Source organism: Drosophila tropicalis, unplaced genomic scaffold (genome assembly GCF_018151085.1).
Source record: "Drosophila tropicalis isolate 14030-0801.00 unplaced genomic scaffold, ASM1815108v1 contig_593, whole genome shotgun sequence".
Lineage (NCBI taxonomy): Eukaryota > Metazoa > Arthropoda > Insecta > Diptera > Drosophilidae > Drosophila > Drosophila tropicalis.
This window is the reverse complement of record NW_027173070.1, coordinates 2,045,220-2,065,677: the sequence shown is the minus strand read 5'-3', so window position 1 is coordinate 2,065,677 and position 20,458 is coordinate 2,045,220. Positions and strand designations below refer to the sequence as shown.

At 35.5% G+C, this 20,458-nt stretch overlaps 5 protein-coding genes and 1 non-coding gene across 9 annotated transcripts; 2 read left to right on the top strand and 4 right to left on the bottom strand.

The window, feature by feature from the left end:
* Nucleotides 1–290: 290 nt before the first annotated feature.
* Nucleotides 291–372, bottom strand: TRNAS-UGA (transfer RNA serine (anticodon UGA)). Its single transcript has one exon. It is a non-coding gene; the product is annotated as a tRNA-Ser (tRNA).
* Nucleotides 373–1,122: 750 nt separating this feature from the next.
* l(2)k09913 (lethal (2) k09913) lies at nucleotides 1,123–8,370 on the bottom strand. 4 transcript variants are annotated; one of them, XM_068288982.1, is made up of 6 exons: nucleotides 8,240–8,370; nucleotides 7,032–7,235; nucleotides 6,700–6,887; nucleotides 2,297–2,578; nucleotides 1,814–2,227; nucleotides 1,123–1,747 (listed from the first exon to the last, which is right to left on the bottom strand). In XM_068288982.1, exons 2-6 carry the CDS (start codon nucleotides 7,147–7,149, stop codon nucleotides 1,571–1,573), a joined length of 1,179 nt encoding a protein of 392 aa, XP_068145083.1. In that variant the 5' UTR covers nucleotides 7,150–7,235; nucleotides 8,240–8,370; the 3' UTR covers nucleotides 1,123–1,570. The 4 variants fall into 4 exon arrangements, with proteins under 4 accessions (XP_068145083.1, XP_068145081.1, XP_068145084.1 ...); XM_068288980.1 differs by having other exon boundaries at nucleotides 8,167–8,314; XM_068288983.1 differs by lacking the exon at nucleotides 8,240–8,370 and adding an exon at nucleotides 8,052–8,067.
* A 278-nt stretch (nucleotides 8,371–8,648) lies between these two features.
* LOC137576994 (zinc finger protein 277) lies at nucleotides 8,649–10,149 on the top strand. The gene is made up of 2 exons (XM_068290350.1): nucleotides 8,649–8,927; nucleotides 8,984–10,149. Exons 1-2 carry the CDS (start codon nucleotides 8,672–8,674, stop codon nucleotides 10,093–10,095), a joined length of 1,368 nt encoding a protein of 455 aa, XP_068146451.1. The 5' UTR covers nucleotides 8,649–8,671; the 3' UTR covers nucleotides 10,096–10,149.
* Nucleotides 10,150–10,253: 104 nt separating this feature from the next.
* Nucleotides 10,254–11,207, top strand: DCTN3-p24 (Dynactin 3, p24 subunit). The gene has a single exon (XM_068290351.1). The coding sequence runs from the start codon at nucleotides 10,407–10,409 to the stop codon at nucleotides 10,995–10,997; it is 591 nt and encodes a 196-aa protein (XP_068146452.1). The 5' UTR covers nucleotides 10,254–10,406; the 3' UTR covers nucleotides 10,998–11,207.
* Fatp2 (Fatty acid transport protein 2) lies at nucleotides 11,092–18,302 on the bottom strand. Its single transcript, XM_068290348.1, has 6 exons — nucleotides 18,078–18,302; nucleotides 16,551–16,735; nucleotides 13,697–13,941; nucleotides 12,668–13,309; nucleotides 12,404–12,605; nucleotides 11,092–12,342 (listed from the first exon to the last, which is right to left on the bottom strand). The coding sequence occupies exons 2-6, from the start codon at nucleotides 16,641–16,643 to the stop codon at nucleotides 11,401–11,403; spliced, it is 2,124 nt and encodes a 707-aa protein (XP_068146449.1). The 5' UTR covers nucleotides 16,644–16,735; nucleotides 18,078–18,302; the 3' UTR covers nucleotides 11,092–11,400.
* Nucleotides 14,073–14,549, bottom strand: LOC137577909 (uncharacterized). Its single transcript, XM_068291499.1, has 2 exons — nucleotides 14,378–14,549; nucleotides 14,073–14,313 (listed from the first exon to the last, which is right to left on the bottom strand). Exons 1-2 carry the CDS (start codon nucleotides 14,459–14,461, stop codon nucleotides 14,170–14,172), a joined length of 228 nt encoding a protein of 75 aa, XP_068147600.1. The 5' UTR covers nucleotides 14,462–14,549; the 3' UTR covers nucleotides 14,073–14,169.
* Nucleotides 18,303–20,458: the final 2,156 nt, after the last annotated feature.

The following is a 20,458-nucleotide window of genomic DNA, read 5'->3' as shown; positions in this document are numbered from 1 at the left end:
ACATTCTTTAAAATTATTATTATTATATGTATTATTATTTTGTTTGTTTTAGTTTCTGTTAACTTTTAAATGAAACTCCCAACTTCGAAAGGACTCCACGGAGATCTAAATAAAGAGAGTCTATGCAATCTACACTACATAACCATTTCTTCAGCTTTTGACTATAAACAAATATAAAACTGCATTACAACTCTTAAACATCTTTTAAATGAGTTTATTATTTGATTTTTATTCTACAAAATTATATGTGAAAAAACAAAAAAAAAATTAAAAAAGAAACTCCAATTGTTCGCAGCTGGTAGGATTCGAACCTACGCTCCCAGAGGGAATCTGATTTCAAGTCAGACGCCTTAACCACTCGGCCACAACTGCTGTTGATGTTCCCGTGTCAAATGACTCATTTGATTATATGAGTGTCTTGGTTTGTTTGTTGTTTGTTGTACATTTCTGGCTGCAACATGTTTCATCAAAGCGAAAATCGACAAGTTTGAAGCACAGTGGGCTCATTTACTAAAATTCATTGGAAAAATTAAAAATTGTAATATTTTCGTCTTTAGGGAATTGTCACATCCTTTCTGACCAATGGTCACATCATTTGAATGAGGCTAAAGATGGGATAAAGGAAATTATTAAAAAAGAAACTCTTTTATTTCTTGAACTAAAAATTAAGTGACATCTGACAATGAGCTAAGAGAAGAGAAAATATAATTAAGGGACTGGTTAGAGATCAGACTAACTTCCGCTTGTATACCCTTCCATGGTTTTCTGCTAGTCATACCAACATAACTTTTAAACTTCTGATTTAAAAATTTCCGTTAAGGAATGCTAAGGGATATTCGGCTTTTGTTGTAGTTTAATCTTTCTTTCGTCATAGATATCGTTTTATTATTGTGGTAAGCAGAAGTCCTTAGACTACGTCGCGCAAGTGACCCAAAGGAGTCCTTTTCTTTACAACGACAGGAAAAGTTTTGTAAAGTTTGACATTTCCGAAATAAGCAAAAATGATTTAAAGTTAAAAATTCTCACACAATTCACAGAGTTTGCCGATTTCATCTCAAAAGATAGAAATCGGTCCTCTCAATATACAATTAAGAACTTAATAAGTAATAAATTGTAGAAAAATTTGATTTTGTTTGATTTATTTAACATTTTAAATAATATTAATTGCTTTCAAAAATCGCGTCCGCAATGCGAATATTTTCAAATGACAGCGTTTGCTTTTAGTATTAATTTTTTTTTATTATTCGTTAAATTACTATTTATTTAAATGTTTTTTAGTGATTCTCCAAATATAACAATATATAATATAGAGCATTTTCCTCTTACTTTCGACATTCATAGCTTAAGTCTAGATTCGCTTTCGCTTCAAGATTCTGCCTCAGGAAACACATACACACAGAAATACATGCACATACACACATATATAAATCGGTGCAGACACATACATATGTATATATATATATGAATGTGCTAATATTAATTGAAATCTTTTGAAACTTAGAAACTAAAAAGGGAGTAAAATCAATCAATCGCGTTGCATTTTATATCACCGTCTCACAGGAGTCGCCGCTTACAATTTGGCCCTCTTTGGCACTCCGATGGCCTCGAGTACCCCCGATGTCTCCAGATGCTGGAACAAGATCTGCAGATACTCATCCCGATGTTTCATGAAGTGGGCAGCATGTTGCGAATGATCCCAACACTTGAAAGTGACCGTAATATCGGCTCTCTCCCAATTCTCGCGGACCTGAGTATGAGGATTTGTTAGTTAGTTACAGAACTATTAAACCAATTAGAAATGTAAATTGCTCACCGCATGATTCGATGATGGTGGACCGATTGGATCGTTCTTGGAGACAAAGAACAGGGCTGGCGACTTCAATAGAGTCGAATGGAACATTTGACTCGATCTCATATAATGAATGGTCGCCTGATTATGGAATGTCTTCATATGGTAAAGCGTATAATTTCTCAATGCACTCTGCATCCGGGCGTTCTTGGGAAATATGGATTTGGGCAGACCCACAGGTATTTCCGTAATATCGGCAGCACTATCCCATATCTGGCAAACGAAACGATCCAGTATGCTGCCATAACGTTCCATATCCCTTGACATCTGCAACATTATCTCGCCCAACTGATAGGCACCCACCGAGAAGCCATGCATCACAATTGGCTCATAAGCCTTGTTGTTCTCTAGGAATTTCAAAGTCTCGGCGGCCACAACCTAGAATCAAAATATATAGTTATAGTGATATCGGATCATAATGATATATATATATTTGTGTTGACTTACCTGCGTTCCTTTAGCGGGCCACAACAATTGCCAAGGTGTTATATGGACAACAACCACATCGAAACCCAATTCTGTATAGATCTGAGCATATTTCTTCAAATGCTTCTGCTTGGCCATTAGCCAGGCCATCATTAGAACCAAAGGATTACCCGTTGGCTTCTTAAAGGCCAATGTCTTGGGATCTATTTCAATGTCGCCATTGTGCGTCGTGTAAAGCGTCATATTTTTGGTAATATCCTTGGAGGATATATTGCGAGGATTCTGTCCTGGAGCCATGGCGCTCTGAAAAATGCAAGAAATATTATTGTTTAAGATGTTTTAGTTTCGAATGATAAAGGAAATAAGGTGGTTATTTATTGACGTGGTTAATGGATAAAGAAAGAAAGAAAGAAAGATTATAAAAACTTAAGATAAAGACCAATGGAATGCACAGGCAATTGAGGGACTTCCAAGCGACTGATGGCCTTTTAGTCTTTTATCAGTTAATACCAGAGGTAAACATGCAATCAACTATAAAATACCAGAAAAAAATAAGCAATCCTTAGCATCTTTATCTCATATTAAAGATCAGCTCCCGAACTCTTAAACGAGATTATTTTCTCAGTGTCTAAGTTGAAATAGATCTGCCCTAACTAAAATAATTAATGAATTTACCTGAAGAGACAATTATTTAAGTAAAAAGTGTTAGAAAAAAAGGACATAAACTTGTTTATACGAGTGAGTGAGTGAGTTGAAAAGTTTAAATAAGAAACTGATAGAAAAAGGAGAACAATTCTGTCGACAATCAAAGAAATACTCTTCCAAATGATTCAAATTGTATTTAAACTCAAGGTTACCATTTCAAGTGCCCTTCGTTAGATAGTGCTTTCTACTGTTTAGTAGTAGTCATTATCTGTTGTTGAAATCGATAAGCTTTTAGACCCTTCTATTCTATAATCTATTAACTTTAAACGTCTAGACAATGAGTCGTTTTTAGTTTTATTTTATATGAATAGTTCGGATAGGTCCAGGGTAAACTACAAATCTTATCTGCATACTGTGCACTTGAATATTACCTGTTCGTATGGCCTGATCATTGTGAACTTATCGGACCATTAAACGATTAGATATGGGATTAAGCGTGGCGTGGTTTATATGCAAATTAGTTCACTTGATTTTTATTTGCCAACACAAACACACACACACACAGAAAGCGATAATAATAGTAATTAGATAAAAGAGATGTCAAAAAGGATCTAAAAATTTCAAACGTCTCAACTCAAATAGAACAGAACTTCAAAGAAAACAAAGTCTTTTACCAACTTGTCAATCACTGCTAAATTTTAACACAGTTGTTTAATGTCGAGTTTCCCAAACTATGTAAAAATTAGGAACAGAATCCATCAGCCACTCTGGAAGGAAAAAAACCTCTTTGTAAACTCTTTTGAACTTGATTTAGATCAAGTTTATAGAATTTAAGATCAATATTATGATCTTATGATAGTTCAAGGCCTCTTCACACAGAAAACTCTTAAGACACTCAAAGTAAATCTAGTTTAGTATAAATTCAAAGCAGTTTAAAAGCAATTCTGCATACTTTAGTCCTTTTTTAGTTTCTATCTAAAAAAAAACACGTTATTATTCCAATTAATGGTTTGTTACAACTTGATTGACCGTCAAATTGACTTAAATGCAGTTGACTGAACGTAGAATTTGAAATTTTGCCGTTGCTAACCATAATCAGCTGGTCAAGAACTTTGGATTCATAGATAGACCAAAGCCAAATCTATTAGATAAGAATATTGCAATTTCTTTTTCAGATTATGACAATGGTCAAGGCAAAGAACAAGTTTAGCAGGAATATATTATATCATACACATGTATGAATATTCAAATTTGGACACATCTACACACACACACACACGCTCAATCGAGGGAGAGCAAACACTTTCACTTTAGTTCTTTGGAATTATTGTTTGACATTTTGAACTTGAACCACTCACACGACGTTTCAGATGACGATGGGCCTTAAGTAATACAATCAATAACATGGCCAATAATAATAATTCAATTGCAAAATCCAACATTGTAAATCATAAGAAAAAACAACAAAAATAGATAAAGAACAGGTGAAATCGACTGACCGACTAGCTGACTGACTGAGTGACTTACCTACCCAATGGAATGATCATGGATAGAGAACTAAAGCTCATCTTCCAATGTACAAATGTTTGAGTGTGGGGGATTTAGAATTGTAGTTTTTTCTGCGGCAGATTGAATTACATTGCGGCACTGGAAGAGTGCAACCCCAAGCCAAACCCCCTTCCCCCAGGTTGATCCACTAGTTCAGCTGGAAGATTCAGCTCTTCGCATGCTGAATGAAAGCTTGACATTGAGCGTCATTTATGATTTATGACTACAGCAAAACTAAAAAAAAGAAAGAACAAACGTAAAAAGCTGCCCTCAATTGAGCAGCCAAGCTCTGCTCCAGGGTGGCTCAAGAGATCAGAGGCATCGGAGACAACTAAGCGACAAAATTTTCCATTCAGTTTGAGTTTAAAAATGTTTAAAAGAGCATAAAAAAATCTTCCATTACAAGGCAATTTTCGATGTTTTGGCAATTTTCAAAGTTTTAGTGATTTTTTTTTTTTTTTTGAGAAATATTTCTCATTCATATATTTAATATGGATTTTTTTATTTTTTAGTTCCTATTGTTCTAAAGAACAATTTGAAATTTCTGGGGAATCGTCCTTAATTTGTCTTTAGCATAAATTCTCAAAATTCTCGTTCCATAAAAGTATTTATAAAGTTTTTTATTGAAATCATTTCTCAACAAGATTTCAGTTTTTGTTAACAAATTCAGTGCTTTATTTAAAAGTTACTGTAACCCGGCGGAAATTCATTAAAAATTCTAATTACAAATTGATTTCTTCTATGAAAATATTCTAAAAATAGTTTCTATTCACTTGAGGTGAAATCAAATGGCATAGTTAATCACAATATGCAACTAAGTACATGGTACACAGATGATAAGAGTATCTGGCGAATATAGTTGTAGATTTTGGGTAAGGGTGAAATTCGTTGTCTTCATTTAGAAACTTAAACTTTCCCAATTCGTATTATATTACAATATTATGTGGAATACTGTCCTCTCTGGAACTTCTTCCCTTTATAAACTGTTCAGATTCCGATACCCAAGACTTAATTAACAGGATTCGCCATTGATTTAGTCTAAAAACCGAACTATCCGTTTCAAAATATCAGATAAGATATAGAAGTTTAGGTTTAGAATTGTAGATTGATTATTGACAGCTGAGGCATTATTCCGAGTTGATTTAATAATCTAAGCACGTAACAGGCTGAGTCAACTTTGTTTGCCATGTTGATAAAGATAATATGTCTATATAAAACTGTACATATATATATGTATGTATATATAAAAAGTTATAAACACAGCTGGCAAATCAACATCATGACCAAAGGTAACAAAAAACTTCCTATAAGTAGAAAATGTTTGCTTGCGTTTTTTCAATAGTTTTGATAGAAAACTTTAATAGATAAGCCATTAATTTCTCTTGTAAACAAATGGATTGACAAAATTTGATTTTAATTCAAAGATTTATTTATATTTTAAATAGAAAACGTTTTTAGAAAGCACACGGAAACTGTAAAAACTTGGATCAAGTTAAAATCGAATAATTCAAAGACTTATTGTATCAGGAAATGAGTAAATTTGCAAAATTTCTTTTTGAAATGTATTATTTGTCACCTTACAATTTAAAGTTTAAAAATAAACCGAAATCAATTAAACAATTGCGAGACTCAAACATTTTATTTTGAAAAAAAAAAACCTAATTACTGGAAGTTTCAACTTTTAGAGAATGAACTTTCAGTGGATTGTAAAAGAAAAGTTGACTTAAATATTAAGTTAAGAAAGATTTAATTTAGCTGATAAGATTCTAACTAAAGTAGCTAGAAAAGTAAATAGTTAAAGCCTTATGAAATCATTTTATTTTGTATATATATTTTTTTGTGGTAAATAAAAGAAAAATACAAACGAAGGTTATGTTTTTAATATCAGTAATTTTAAGGTTAGTTCATGCATTAAACGAGCCACTGGTTAATTATAGTACAGGGCAATTAAGAAACAAATCGTTCGCCGGCTAGTCAACAATGTAGTCAAACAAATTTATAAAGGTTTTAATATATGTACACAGAATTTGCAAGTACAAAGTTCAGAAATCAATAATCAAACATCTCAAATCAAGCATAGAGGAAAACAGAGAGAGGGAGAGAGATAGGAGCAATAGGAATAAATTGAGTTTAGGAAATATAATTAGGAATATAATTTGGGGCAAAATGGTCAAAATTACAATAATATGTAAATAAGTTCGATAGATAATTACGAAAAACAAAATGCTTACTTGTTGCGTCGGGGTCACCACCTTGGTGATGGGAGTTTGCAGGCTTGAGAAATTACGGTAAATGGGTCGCTGCAATTCCCGATATTCAGCTGGCCGAAGAAGACCCTCCTGCATCATCGGCCCCTTACCAAAGAAACTATCCGCAAATGCATTCTCATAGGGAACAGCTGCACTTCGACTATTTTGCGCTGTGACAGGGAAGGAGGTGCAATTAATGGGGCAATCAATTTAAAAATAAATACATTAATATACTCAATACACAATTAATGTGTAATAATAACGAGTATTCACAGAGAAACTGGGTGAAAGATTATTAATAATATTATTATTACCGCCAAAGGATAGGCCCACGGCTAAAGTAGCGGCTGTTCGACCGGCAGCAAATGGTAAACTTATTGATTTTTTTCCGGCAGTTGCATAAAATGCAGTGCGAAAGAAATTGTATGCCATTTTTCCTTCCTTTCTTTTTTTTAGTTAGTCAGTTGTAATCGATTGCAAAGTAGCCTAAAACCGGGCGAGAGGCGACACAAGTGAAACTGCAAAAACCAAAGACATACACAAATTGATAATGCTTTATTCTTAATTTAAACAATATCCACGTCCGCAAAAATATATTCGTTTATGCGTATACCAAAATCGTGATCTATCAATCGATAAACTGCAATTTAACAAATTTTTTTCTCTTTCAATTGAGTTTATTTGTAATTTTAATTGTTATAACAATTCAATAACATGTGTATAGTATTATATTATAAATTTATTTTTAGGTAAACACTTTAAAGAGTTTGTGTTAAATGTAGATTTAGATTAACTTTAAATATTCAATAAAAATTTATCATTTTGGATTTCAATATTCATTTTCAATTTCTGTATTTAATATAATTTATGAATATTATATAGGTTGTTATTCTTTCAACACCTAACTAAACATTAAATTTATAAAAAGTTTTGAAATAATTTAATTTCTTCTGTTATTTAATTGTAATTCCAATTAACTCATTTTTGAGATTTTTTTTAAATTTAAGCTATAAGTTTTTTGATTAAATTTGAACATTTGCCACTTCATTTTATTCTCTTGATTTTTATTTATTTTATTAATTTATCGTTTTGTAATTCGAACTCAAATTTTTTGTAACAATCACTTTTCCTCTGAAATATTTCAAGTGTATGAAGTTTTGATGAAATTCTTTTGGAAATTGTAAATTTTTGAAACTTTTTCACGATTTTGATCAACGCATAAACGAAACGCAATCATCTGCTTCCCAGACAGTCTCTCGCACACACGCACACACACATAACGAAAACTCTACCAACACAACTACAGGCCATTGCACACAAAATGAACTTTGTACCTAAATGCGTAGTATACATATACACACACACACACACACAGCCTAAAAAGCCGCTGCTGCAAGTAGAGTTTTTTATTTTTTAAATTAATAAATTTTTGATTTCTCCTCCACCGACCTGTGCGTGGTGGCTTTTGTTTGCCTTTTATTGATTTACAAAAAAAATCGAACGAACGGAACGCGAGACTTACGCTCAAGAACGTGCTTTTGTTTACTTTGTCTGCGGACGAACAAAAAATTTGTATTAATTTATATTCCACCCCCAGACTCTGTTAAATGTTTAACATTCAAATGACCGACTAGACAGCACCCTCTAAATTAGTCATTCTCAGGAAGCGATGGTGAAATTGAGTCAGTTGTAATATGTTTTTCAAGAGTTGGAGCATTTAGTTGCAAATGGACTTGAAAAATAATAATTCTTGTTTATAAACAAGTCTAAAATAACGTTTTTCAATGCAATACTCCAGAGAGATATACTCTTTTAGTGATGGGTATCAATGTAGAACTGTTAACAGCATGCTAATTAGCAGAATAGTGGTTCTGTTAATTAACACAAACCTAATATTTGGTCACACTAAGCAAGCACAGCTGTTTTGTGTTGTTAAATTTTTCAGTTTAGTCGAATGCAACACGCGGAGATGGACTCGGTGCCAGGAGGCAGTTCATCATTGCAAGCCACTGCCAGCGAACAATCCCACCTTAAACCATCGGCCAATACAGCCATCAAGTGTCTGAAATGTGAAAAAGTTTACATCTTTCCAGCAGATCGAGATGATTGCTTAGCCCATTTGTATCTGGAGCATCGTCTGGTTATAGCCGATGTAGAAGATATAGCAATGTTGGAAGAGTATTTGCAATACTGGGAGAAGAAGTTTCAGGGTAGGTGTGAGACTGAATTATTAAAATTTGTCTAATTGAAGTTATTTGCTTGGCAGACCATGAATTTGAGCAATATTGTACGACCATGTTCCTGGACCAACTGCCAGATGGTACCTATGCCAAAAATGAGAAATATTATCTGCTTTGTGATATCCTGCCGCAGGACTATGAATTGCGGCAGAGCTTGAAGAAGCAGCGCCTGAAATCTGCTTTGGAACGCCATCATTACGAGCTGACGGATCGAAATTTTAGCAAGGAATGTCTCTTTTGTCGCACTGTGATCAAGGGCTTACGTGCCGACTATTTGGATCATCTGTTCGATAAGCATTTCCTGCTTGTGGGCAAACCCGAAAAATTGGTCTATGTCGATGAGCTGCTCAATCAACTGGAGGAAAATCTCAATAAATTGATTTGTCTCTTCTGTGAGAAGACGTTCAAAGATCGACCCACTCTCAAGGAGCACATGCGCAAGAAGGGTCACAAACGCATCAATCCGAATCGCAAAGACTATGACAAATATTTCCTCATCAATTACAATCGTGGATCACAGCCACAGCAATCCCGTCAAGGCCATCAAAAGAGACAGACCCCAAGAAGAAAATGCTCCAATTCCACTGTGGAGAAGGAGGGAAGTGTGGACTTTGATAAGCATTTCGCTCGCCAGGATTCGGATGGAGAACACGACTCCGATTGGTCGGATTGGGCCGGCGATGATGAGGCTGAGGGTAATTCCTTTAAATGTCTCTTTTGCCCACATTTGGACAATCAGTTTGTGGATCTCAAGCAGCACATGAATGAGATTCATCATTTGGATTTCGAGAGAGAAACCAAATCCCTGAACTTCTATGAACGTGTCAAAATTGTAAATTATGTGAGGAGGCAAATTTGCATGCTGAGATGTGTTAGCTGTGATCTTCAGTTCGATGAATTTGATTTACTCAAGGAACACATGACCCAGGAGTTGCATTGTGGCATTGGGCGGCGCTCGAACTGGGATAAACCAGAGTTCTTCTTTCCCTACTTGGAGAATGATGGTGTATTGTGTGTCCTGGATGATACGGGAGCGGATGAAGAGGAGGTTGATATGGTGCGCATCATATCGGAGGATAGTATGGCCGAAATCAACAAAGATGCGGAGCGTTTGTCCTTGGAGAATTTTAAATTGTGAATCAATTTAATTGGAATCATTGTAATTTTTTATTAAATTAATTGATTATTTTAATTAATTGATTGATTTAAGATGAACCAATTTAATCTTATGTCTAGTGGCCATTCAAAATTCAATCCTCTGACACCCTGTATATAACCGCACTGTTAACTTTGTACAGCTGTTAACTCATTTTGAGCTTGTTAACGCATTATTATTTAGTTCAGCAGCGCTCCAAGCGGACTTGACCCGAACATATGACATCATCAACAAAACAGAAAGTTAATTTTTAATAATTTTATAATAAATAAACTTAATTGTAAACTATAACTATGGATGCTCTGGATATATTGGAGAAGCGCATTGATGCACTGACACGGGTGTTGGGGCCCCTCCCAGACGGCGACTCGAGTAGCGATAAAACAGCCAATGTTGTGGATACCCTGTGCTCCGCCAACTCCATGCTAAGTGAAGCCACCACTGGACGCACAGAGCTCCAAAAGTGTGTGGCGCGGAGTGGGGAGCTAGAGAAATATTTGGATCCCAATTTCCTAGAAGAACAGCAACAGGTGCGCTCCAAAGAAGTCTACCTTAATGCAGTGGCTCCCGATTTGCATTTGCAAGCTGAGCAGCTTGAGAGGATTAAACAATTGGAACCGGCTCTTGGGGCCGAATACTTTCGCAGCATTCCCAGCGAGTGCTTGGATCAATTGAAACAGATCACAGCCAACAATGGCGAATATGCCCAGCAGAGTGAACTCATTGAGGAGAGTCTGATTTTGGCCATGAAACGTTATGGCGAAATCCAAGCTGGCTTACTCAAATCCCTGGACGCCATGAGTGAGCGCCTGGAGCAGGTGGAACAACGCATGGAGCAAAAGAAGAAAGCCGAACTAACCAAGGATGTGCCGGTAAAGGAATAACCAAGTTTGATCTAAAAGTATTTCACGTTTCTATCTCCCCTTAAATTGGAGAGAGAAAGTTTCCTTCTGTGAGCAACAAATTTAGACATTTTTTCCTCCAATTGTAAGATTGATTTTTTATTACTTATTTAATACTTAGCACAATAAAATGAATCTATCCATTAATAATAATAAATGCTTAAGCCATCTAACGATTCCGTAGGATAGCACCACCGTAAAGAAGTAGAGGCTAAGGCTAAGAAAGGGTTAAGACTACCACTAACTGAACTATAAGATCAATTAAAAGTAGACTTCCCCTCCCTTCCATTAAAGAGGTCCTCCATTTGCTAATCTTATATATTCCTGTATGATTTTTCCCCAAAAGGAATAAAAGACGAGAACGGGAAGAGAGAGTGAGAGTCGCCTAAAACCGCACTTCACTACGCTGAATGCTGTCGTATACGGTTGGCGTCAATGGGGCGTAGCTGCCATCGCTCTTGGCATAATATAATTCATCCTCGATGGTGGCCGGATCATAGCCCTGCTGTTGCAGTTCTACCTTGCGCAGTTTGAAGGTTCCCGTCAAATCGATTTTACGCAGGAAACGCAAAAACTGCGGACGTGCATAGCTGGGCAGGACTTTTGTTATCTCCACACTCAATTTATCCAGTTGAACTTCCCGGGCTGGATCATAGATGGCTGCCATGCCAGCTTTGCCCTCTGTGTGTGGTATGGCCACACCATAGCATATCACATCCTTGTAGGCGGCAAGATTACTTAGTTGGGCCTCGACTTCGCTAGTGGAGACATTTTCACCCTTCCAACGGAATGTGTCTCCGGTTCGATCCTTGAAATATAAGTAGCCCTTCTCATCGGAGACGAGTAGATCGCCCGAAATGAAAGCCATGTCCCCTTTGCTGAAGACATCGCGTACTACCTTCTTCGAGGAGGCCTTGGTGTCCACATAACCCAAGAAAGCCCGACAAGGATTGCCTTTGACAATCTTGCCAATAAACACGCCCGGCTCATCGGGTTCACAGAGTTCGCAGAAGCCCTTCTTATTCCTCAACGGTTCACCAGTGTGAGGATCTGCACGTATAATGGATATAGGATAGATTTGTGGCAGGATACGAGACACAAATCCAATGGCTCCCACAGTGCTATCGTTGTTCATGATATTCGCATTACCCTCTGTGGCTCCATAGAATTCTCCGACTTGCTTAACCCCGAAACGCTCTACAAACTGTGGCCAAATTTGTGGACGCAAACCGTTGCCAAAGACCATGCGTATCAGGTGCTTGCGATCATGTGAAGCTGCTGGCGTGGCCAATATATATCGTGCCATCTCTCCAATATACTGAGAAATCTGAAAAAAACACAAGTTGTAGTATCCAGAGATCTCTTAATGGCTTTTCAGCTAATCCTACCGTGCAGTTGAAGCGTGCGCAGTCGGCGAAATAGCCCGAGGCACTAAATTTCTTGCGTATAACCACGGTGGAGCCAAAGAGGAGAGCCTGACCCATGCTCATCACACCTCCGGCTGTATGATAGAGTGGTAGAGGGGTATAGAACACATCCTTGTCACGAAAACCCAAAGCATAGTGTATGCCAGCGGCTATGAAAAAGTAACTAAAACAAGATCAAAATTCGTCAAGAGGGTCTGGAAAATACATGAGATGATATCCTCTCACCGCGAGTGGGTAATGACAGCAGCTTTGGGTAATCCTGTGGTGCCCGATGTATAGATATAAACCAGTTTATCATGATGATCAGCTCGATTGGCGCCAGCTGAAACTTTGTCCTTGGCTGCTCCATCCAGTAGACCATTCAATTGTTGAGCCAAGCCCTGACTTAGTCCTTCAGTTGATGCCGCGGTCGATACCTCATCGTTGAATTGATAGAGTCCTACATGAGCTGGCAAATCTTTGGCTATATCCATAACTGCCGATCTGAAGTTAGCTCCATAGATGAGAGCGGTACACTGACCCACCTTGATGCTATGCTGGAGCGAGGGTCCACGTAGATTTGTGTTGATAAGAGGCGTAATCACACCTATTTTGGATAGACCCAACCAGGTGGCCACAAATTCAGGACGATTCTCGAGCAAGAGACCAACCACATCGCCCTTTTTGTAGCCATGACTATGAAAGACATTGGCCACACGATTCGCATGTTCATTCACTTGACGGAAAGTCCATTGCTGAGTCTCACTCACAATGGCCAATTTATCCGGATGACGTGCCACATTCGACTCAAAAATGTCCCCAATATTGAGATTTTTGCGCTCTTGACGTTTCACAAACATTAAAACTCGTATATACGAAATAAGAGCCCTGTGAGGAAAGGACAAATTGGTTAATAGCAAACAAATTAGGGATAACATTTTAAGCATCGAAATGTGAATAATTTGGGCTATATATAAAGGCTTTCCATCGATTTATAATTAATATAACTTTTGACTGAGAGAAGAGGCGACAGAGAGAATCTATATATTATCGTTCCCTCTAGCTTGCACCTTCTTGGTGCATTACAAAGGAAATGGGCTTAGAATATCGAAATTACGCTTTCTCCCATGTTTATTTGGGGGAGATTTTGGTTCGGTCTAAATTTTTAAGTACCAAGGATACTTTTGGATGGAAGTTTTGGAAGTTTGCCAAAGAATGGAATGGAATTTCGAATATTGATTAAAATGTTATAAATTCAGATTAAACGGAACTTACTTGGTATCTCTGGGTCCTGTTACTGCGGCTATGTAGAACCAACGAAATCCGGGCTTAATCAACAGCAAAAGGCTCAAACTGACATAGAGAGCCCCCAAGCCATACCAAAGACCTTGAAAGTACCAAAGAGCAGCAGTTCCAGCTGTCAAAACTGGTCCGAGAAACAGAAGTAGCCAAACACGCCATCTGCTCCTGTTTTTGGGTGGTATCTGAGGAGGGTTTACAGCATTTTCCACATCGGGGAGCTAGAAAACATTTCAAATATTGAATATAGTCAAGATCAAACATTGACCCCTTTCCCCTATAGACGATTTTCGTGATCTTTTGCTAATTGCTAGTTGTTTAATTTGCACTTGAAAAACAAACAAATCGGCGTAACTTTTTCCGCATCAAATCATTTAACACTTGATAAGCAAAGGGGGAAGTATGTATACATATATACAAAATATGAATACAAATACATAATATTAATGCTAATTGCCAAAGCGTCGACCACTCGAGATCTCTTTAAAGTGCATCAAAGACTTGTGTTCAGCATCGGCGGTCAGGTTATTGGACAATCGTATGAGCACACAAATGGTAAGGGCCGATAGCAGACCCAGCATAAAGAAGAGAATCTAACAAGAGAATTATTTGAGAACGATACATTTGTGGGATACATTCCAAATTCCTTCCATTTACTTTATGGCCAAGTGTAAGGCGTGCCTGGGGGCCTAAATCTCCGCCCTCTTCCACCAAGAGTTCCCTGTCGCTGCTGGTCATCATGATGGATCGTTGGGCCAAATATTTGCTTGGCTTTTATGAACTTTAATCAAGTTTTTTTTTTTCTATTTTAGTTTGACTGGTTTTTGACAGTTTGATCAGTAAAGTGTAGGAAAGTCAAATGTTTAGATACAATCAATAATTTTTTACCCTCTTCGGTTTGCTTGCTTATTTACGCTTGATCAACATGATCACCTTTTGATCTTGACTTTTGTTGTTTTACTCAATTGCCATCAGACAGATGTTCATGATATTATTAGTCATGTTTGCTTGAGATCTTTTCGAATTTAGTCACTAACTAATATCTGTTATCACTCCTTAACTGATAATTGCTAAACTATAAAAAAGTATTTAATAATCATTAACCAGTAAAAGTATTTCAGATTCCATATATTCATAACTAATACCTATTCTTTAATAACAAATTTGATTTGAAATTTAGTTGAGCTTTAGAAAATCAATGCAAATTTGCATAAAAAATAGTTAAGCAATTTGTTAACTAATAATTCTTGAAATTATTGGTTGGTTATCAATATCTAGTATATTTGGCTTTTACAGTCACTACAAAAAATAGGTGCCAAAGAAATATTCAATGTTCAAAAGGAGAACATAGATTTCGTCGGCAGAATATAAAATTGGTCTAAAGTTCTGGAGGAGACTTAAAAATACTGTCAATAAATATTAAATCATTCAATGATTATTTGCATTCAAAAAAAAAGAACAATTATAATATTATGGGCATAGAATATAGGAAAAGATCACATTTGCAAATTGGCTTCAACTCAGAAAACAATTTTGGTACTTTGGGTAAGTGAATCTTAAAATTAAAAATCCAAATTTATTACCAACTTTCAACATTCTTTTTAAGCGAGGATCAACAAGACACACCGGACAATTTGAAGCACTTTTTAGTTTCAGGAATTGAATTACCACTGTCGGATGCGAAAAATTTACAAAACACGGCAATATTTATGTGTTCTCAGCCAAATTATAAAACTTATTGAATTTCACATAAGTCCCACTCATATTAGATAGTTGTCATCACTTTATGTGTTTATGTACATACATATAACTTCTGATTGTATTCAGTAAAACTACTTTCTTTATTAATCTTAAGCAAATATATTAAAATATCCTCTCAAATTTACTTTCTGTTTTCAAACTCTTTATTACGAATCGAAACTATATATTTATGAATAATCAAAAAAAATCAATTTTAATGGGTCAGCAATGAACTATGTATATTTGACCTTGGTAATGGGTTTATTTATACCCATGTAAAGAGGGTATATTAGCTGCAAAGCATAGAATGAAGCATCTCCGACCTTATAAGGTATATACTTTCATTATTACTCAGCTTGAAGAGACCATAGATCATGTCAGATCCCTCCATCTGAATGTATGCAATCTCATCATATGCCGTTAAAGCAGAGCTTCCATATACGGCAACTCTGTATATATCGGGTTCAAAAGGATTTCATGGAAATCTCAAGACTACTATTAGTGACTTTTCTCAATAACTTTGTTATTGAGAGTGTTATCCACCTAATAATGGCTGTGCCAAATTTCATTAAAATCGAGTGACTATATCATATATCTTTCATGGGAACAATCGGTCAAAAAATAAGTATTTACAGAATCACTCTTTTACAGATTTTTCGTAATTAATTAAAAAACTTGTAAGGGTATACAAACTTCGGCATGACTGAAGTGAGTCCCTGTATACGCTTTAGCAAAAAGCATTTTGTTTCGCCTATTTCGCCTGACCTGAGCCCATGGACTTGACTTTCAAACTTAATCGACCATAAAAAACAAAAACAAAATGCGACAACAATAAGCACTTGAAATTGTATAATTAAATAAAAATAAAGAGGCAAAATAATTCAACCCGTTTGGGCAGAGAGTTACAGATACAAAGATGCATTCTACTTGAAGACCAAGACCTAGTCCCCCAAAAAAATATGTATGTATGTATGAGTGAAGTTGAATCTTGAAACTGGTTTTGTGATATGGCAAAATCTAGTATTATTATTATTTGTTTGTTGTAGATAAAAGAAAAACCAACAAAATGTTGATCATATGTCATTTTTACCTGTGCGGAGTTCAAGGCTGTTGAATCAGCGTTGATGTTGTTGCTGATGTTGTTGTTGCTGATGTTGCCGCCGTTCAAAGTGGCAGAACTCATTTTGCCTTAACTCGGTGTATGTATGTGTGTTTGTTGTGAGCCCAATTAAGTTCGTTGCGGTTGCAGCAGCTTTTGTTGATTTGTTGTTGTTACTTTCAAAATGAAATTGCAAGTAATTAAAGGTGCCAGAGAAAGACAGTGAGAGAGAGCGAGAGAGAGCAAGAGAGTTGCAATTGTTGCTTACAATTGAATGACACAAAAGAAAAATTGCCTGACTTCGTTTTGACTGCAGCTTTTGTACCTTTAAAAAATCTTTTGGAATGCTCAAGGTGAGATTTTTATATGTGTACTTTTTGGTTTTTGTTTTCTTTTATGGTTTTTTTGGGGTCTCTCTTGTTGTTCAAGCGGACGGATGGATAGATGGATGGCTAAGGGACTGGTTGAGGATGACTTGTCGTGTTGGACTTCAAGCAATTTAAATTGTTTAGATGCCTAACAATTTTCAACTTATTTCCAAGACATCGTAAAGTCTTGCAATTGACTCAGATTTATGGCTGAGGAAGTAATTTGGAAAACATTTAGGGAAACTTAAGAATTTAATGATAGGAAACAATTCAGAAGCAGTGCAACTTGTATTACAAAAAGTACTTATATTTCGATTTAAAATGGTATATAGTTTCAATTTTAATTATAATCTTAAATATTAAAACTGATGATGATAAAATATAATCTCGGCTTTCAAGCTTTCGCTTTATTATTTATCTCTTAAACATTTTCAAGGCATTTTTTAATTCATTACCACCAAATAAATTTCAATTCTCTAAATGCCAATTATTAAATAGATAGATAATTGATTCAATTTGCAGTAGATGCTTACTAATTGAAATTTTAAATTTTTAAAAAATTAAATTTAAAAATTTAAATCTGTTTATAAACAATATTTAAGCAAATTGATAACAATTAAAAGTTTTTATCAAATACTTAAAAATTCTGAAGATTTTAGTGGTTCTATTTGTAGATCGTCGACTGTATATATTTACATTACTTTTAACTTTTTATTAAATTGTGATGAATTTATTGTTGGAATTTAAAATATTAGCATTAAAATTACAACAAATTGAATGAATTAAAATTTTAGCCCTTTATAATTGAAATTTTGTTTTTAGGAACGTGTTCGAGTTTTATTTTCATTGACATTGCATTTTGAAAAACTTCATTCCTTGTAATGTTTAAAAAAAATTTCAACTATTTCACTTTCGCTTTTATTATGGTTTATAGTTTATCGAAGCTGCGATTCCATAGTTAACTTCTTTTGTTGTTGCATCGCTCTCTCTCTTTCTCTTTCTCCCATTTCATCTCTTTCTCTATATGATTAATATTAACAATCATCTCAATCTCACATCATTAGAGATGCGGATGTCATGGCTCATCTTCTTCTTCTTCATCACTTTCACTAGCTTCTTTCTTTCTTTTGTTTTTTTAACTTGAAATTACCATAAATTGTTTATAAATTAGCCACCACATATAAACAAATTTCAAGATGATATTTAGGAAAAATTTCACAAATGAATTTGAGTTTTGAGCAACACTTTGTATAATTTGTTTAATTCACTGCACGCATTTAGAACATTTGTTTAAAATTGTTTAGGCAAGATCAAAGCCAAATTTGGCCGACACACTGAGTATGTGTGTGTGTGTGTGTGTGCGTATGTGTTTAAGCCGGACGCGTCTTTAGGCCAGCAACTCAAATCGGTGACTGCGCCCAAAGCAGCAGATGAAGCTTGAAGCCTTCGCACAATAAACACAAAAGCTGCGTTGCTGTCGCTGTTGACGTTGACGCTGACGTCGCGACGTCGACAGCAACAGGTCGTCACAGTCAAGCCACGCAAAGTACAGCTGAAGCTCTAAAGCTCAACCTGTAGAGTGGGTACACTGTAACAAATCCAAACTATGGGCTGAGATGACCGATAAGAAATCTATAAACAAATTTTCCCATTTTCATATGAGGAAGTTTCACTTGGATAAAAGTTGTTAAAAACAATAGTAAATTATATAAAGGTATATGATTTGTATTATCGTGAATGTTAACAATTTGTATATCAATTCGATAATGAAAATAAATAGGATTCTACCCATTAAAAGGGGGAGTCAGGATAGTAGTCAGGATAGCATCTTAAGTCAATGTTAATTGAACCTGCAAATTATTGCCAAATAAAGATAAAACGGTCACACTGGAGATCACTATATTGTGTATACGGGGTTTCCCCTGATTCGATGCTAAACAGAGACAGAAATTTTACATGCAATGAGCGTTTCTAACCGAGTGCCCACTGTAATATGTATTTGAATTCGTTTTCTATTCTTTTCTAAACATATTTGGAGCAGTTTGGTATTTCTGGCATAGAAAATGGGTCAAAATGCTATCAACATTTTACCCTAATCTGATTAATTTGAATCCTCTGATTGAATTCTGTCAAAAATAGTCATAAATGAGCTGAACATTTGATTACAATTAATTCGCTTCGGCTCTTTTCAGAGTCATATCTTCAATCAATCAGTACTTCATATAAATAAGAGTCTTCTTTAAATCAAAATAATGATTTTTAAGTCAAGAAGAGGGCTTGAAATAGACTCATCAGGGTGATTTAAGTTTTCAAATTCTGGATGGGCATATTTTATAAATAGTAACTTTTTCTTTTAAACTTTTCTTTTCATTTAGCACTTAATTTATAAGCTCTCTCCATCTTCGAATGGAGCACGTAATTTCTTTCAGTGTAAATGTACTTGCATTGCTATTAAATGTATACCGGCAGCAATTATATGCATATTTGTATTCCCTGCATTTTCTTTCGCTTTGCCATTATTATACTCTTCACCAAAATGGGCATATTTATATTGCTCAGACCTTACATACATATGTAGAAGGCATTATTTCAGATGTCTAAAGGCCTTCATTGAAGTTCATGGATCTGTTATGTATTCCCTCTTTTGGATAGTCTTCATCATTATTATTAACTTTTATAGATTATTTCTTACAAGAAGTTAAAGCACCTTCCATTTGGCCTCGCAGATTTGACACTGAATAAACTGATGAAATTGTTATAGCATACTCAGCATAGAAGCACAGGACCTGTTTAGTCCCCAATCCTAAAGATAGTAGTAAAATAAGCTAAATTGAAAACAAGGGCTAACTACGAGTTTGTATAGTGTATTTCCGAGTCGTTGTCACTGATGTTTATCTAATGACTTTAACTTTTTTTCTTCATTCGTTTTTCTGTTGTTTTGCAAACACGTGAATTGTTCAGCATGCAACATTTTATTATGTACGAGTTTGTAGTTTCCCTTGTGGCTGGCCATTAACATTTCAACAAGACACCACAAAGCAACGCATAGAGAAGAATTCTCTAATGTCTATGTGTATGTATAAGGGGGAGGGCATTTAATTCAGAACACGTGTTTTTGCCTTTGGACTCTTGTCGTCGTTGTTGTCTTTGGGTTGACTTGAGCAATTGAAGCGTTGCATGACTCCAATACTCCGATTCTGCCCCAATGAACTCCAACGAGACAAGTGCAAGACACAGAATTTTGTATGCTGATTTCATTTGTTCATTTTGTTCGCATGTTTGCCATGACTTGGCTAAATCGAAATTTGTCTCGAGTGGGCCAGAGAGTTAAGTTATCTGAATGTTCAGTAGTATATACTATATAAATATACCTATACATACATGCATATGACGAGTACTTATGGCGGAGATTATTATGAAACGGGGTTAATTGCGTATTGCAAAATTACAGTATATATTTTTATTATAGGAGGCGTTTATTTACGTGGTGAACGTGGCTGGTAAACAATCAGAGGAACCAACACAAAACTT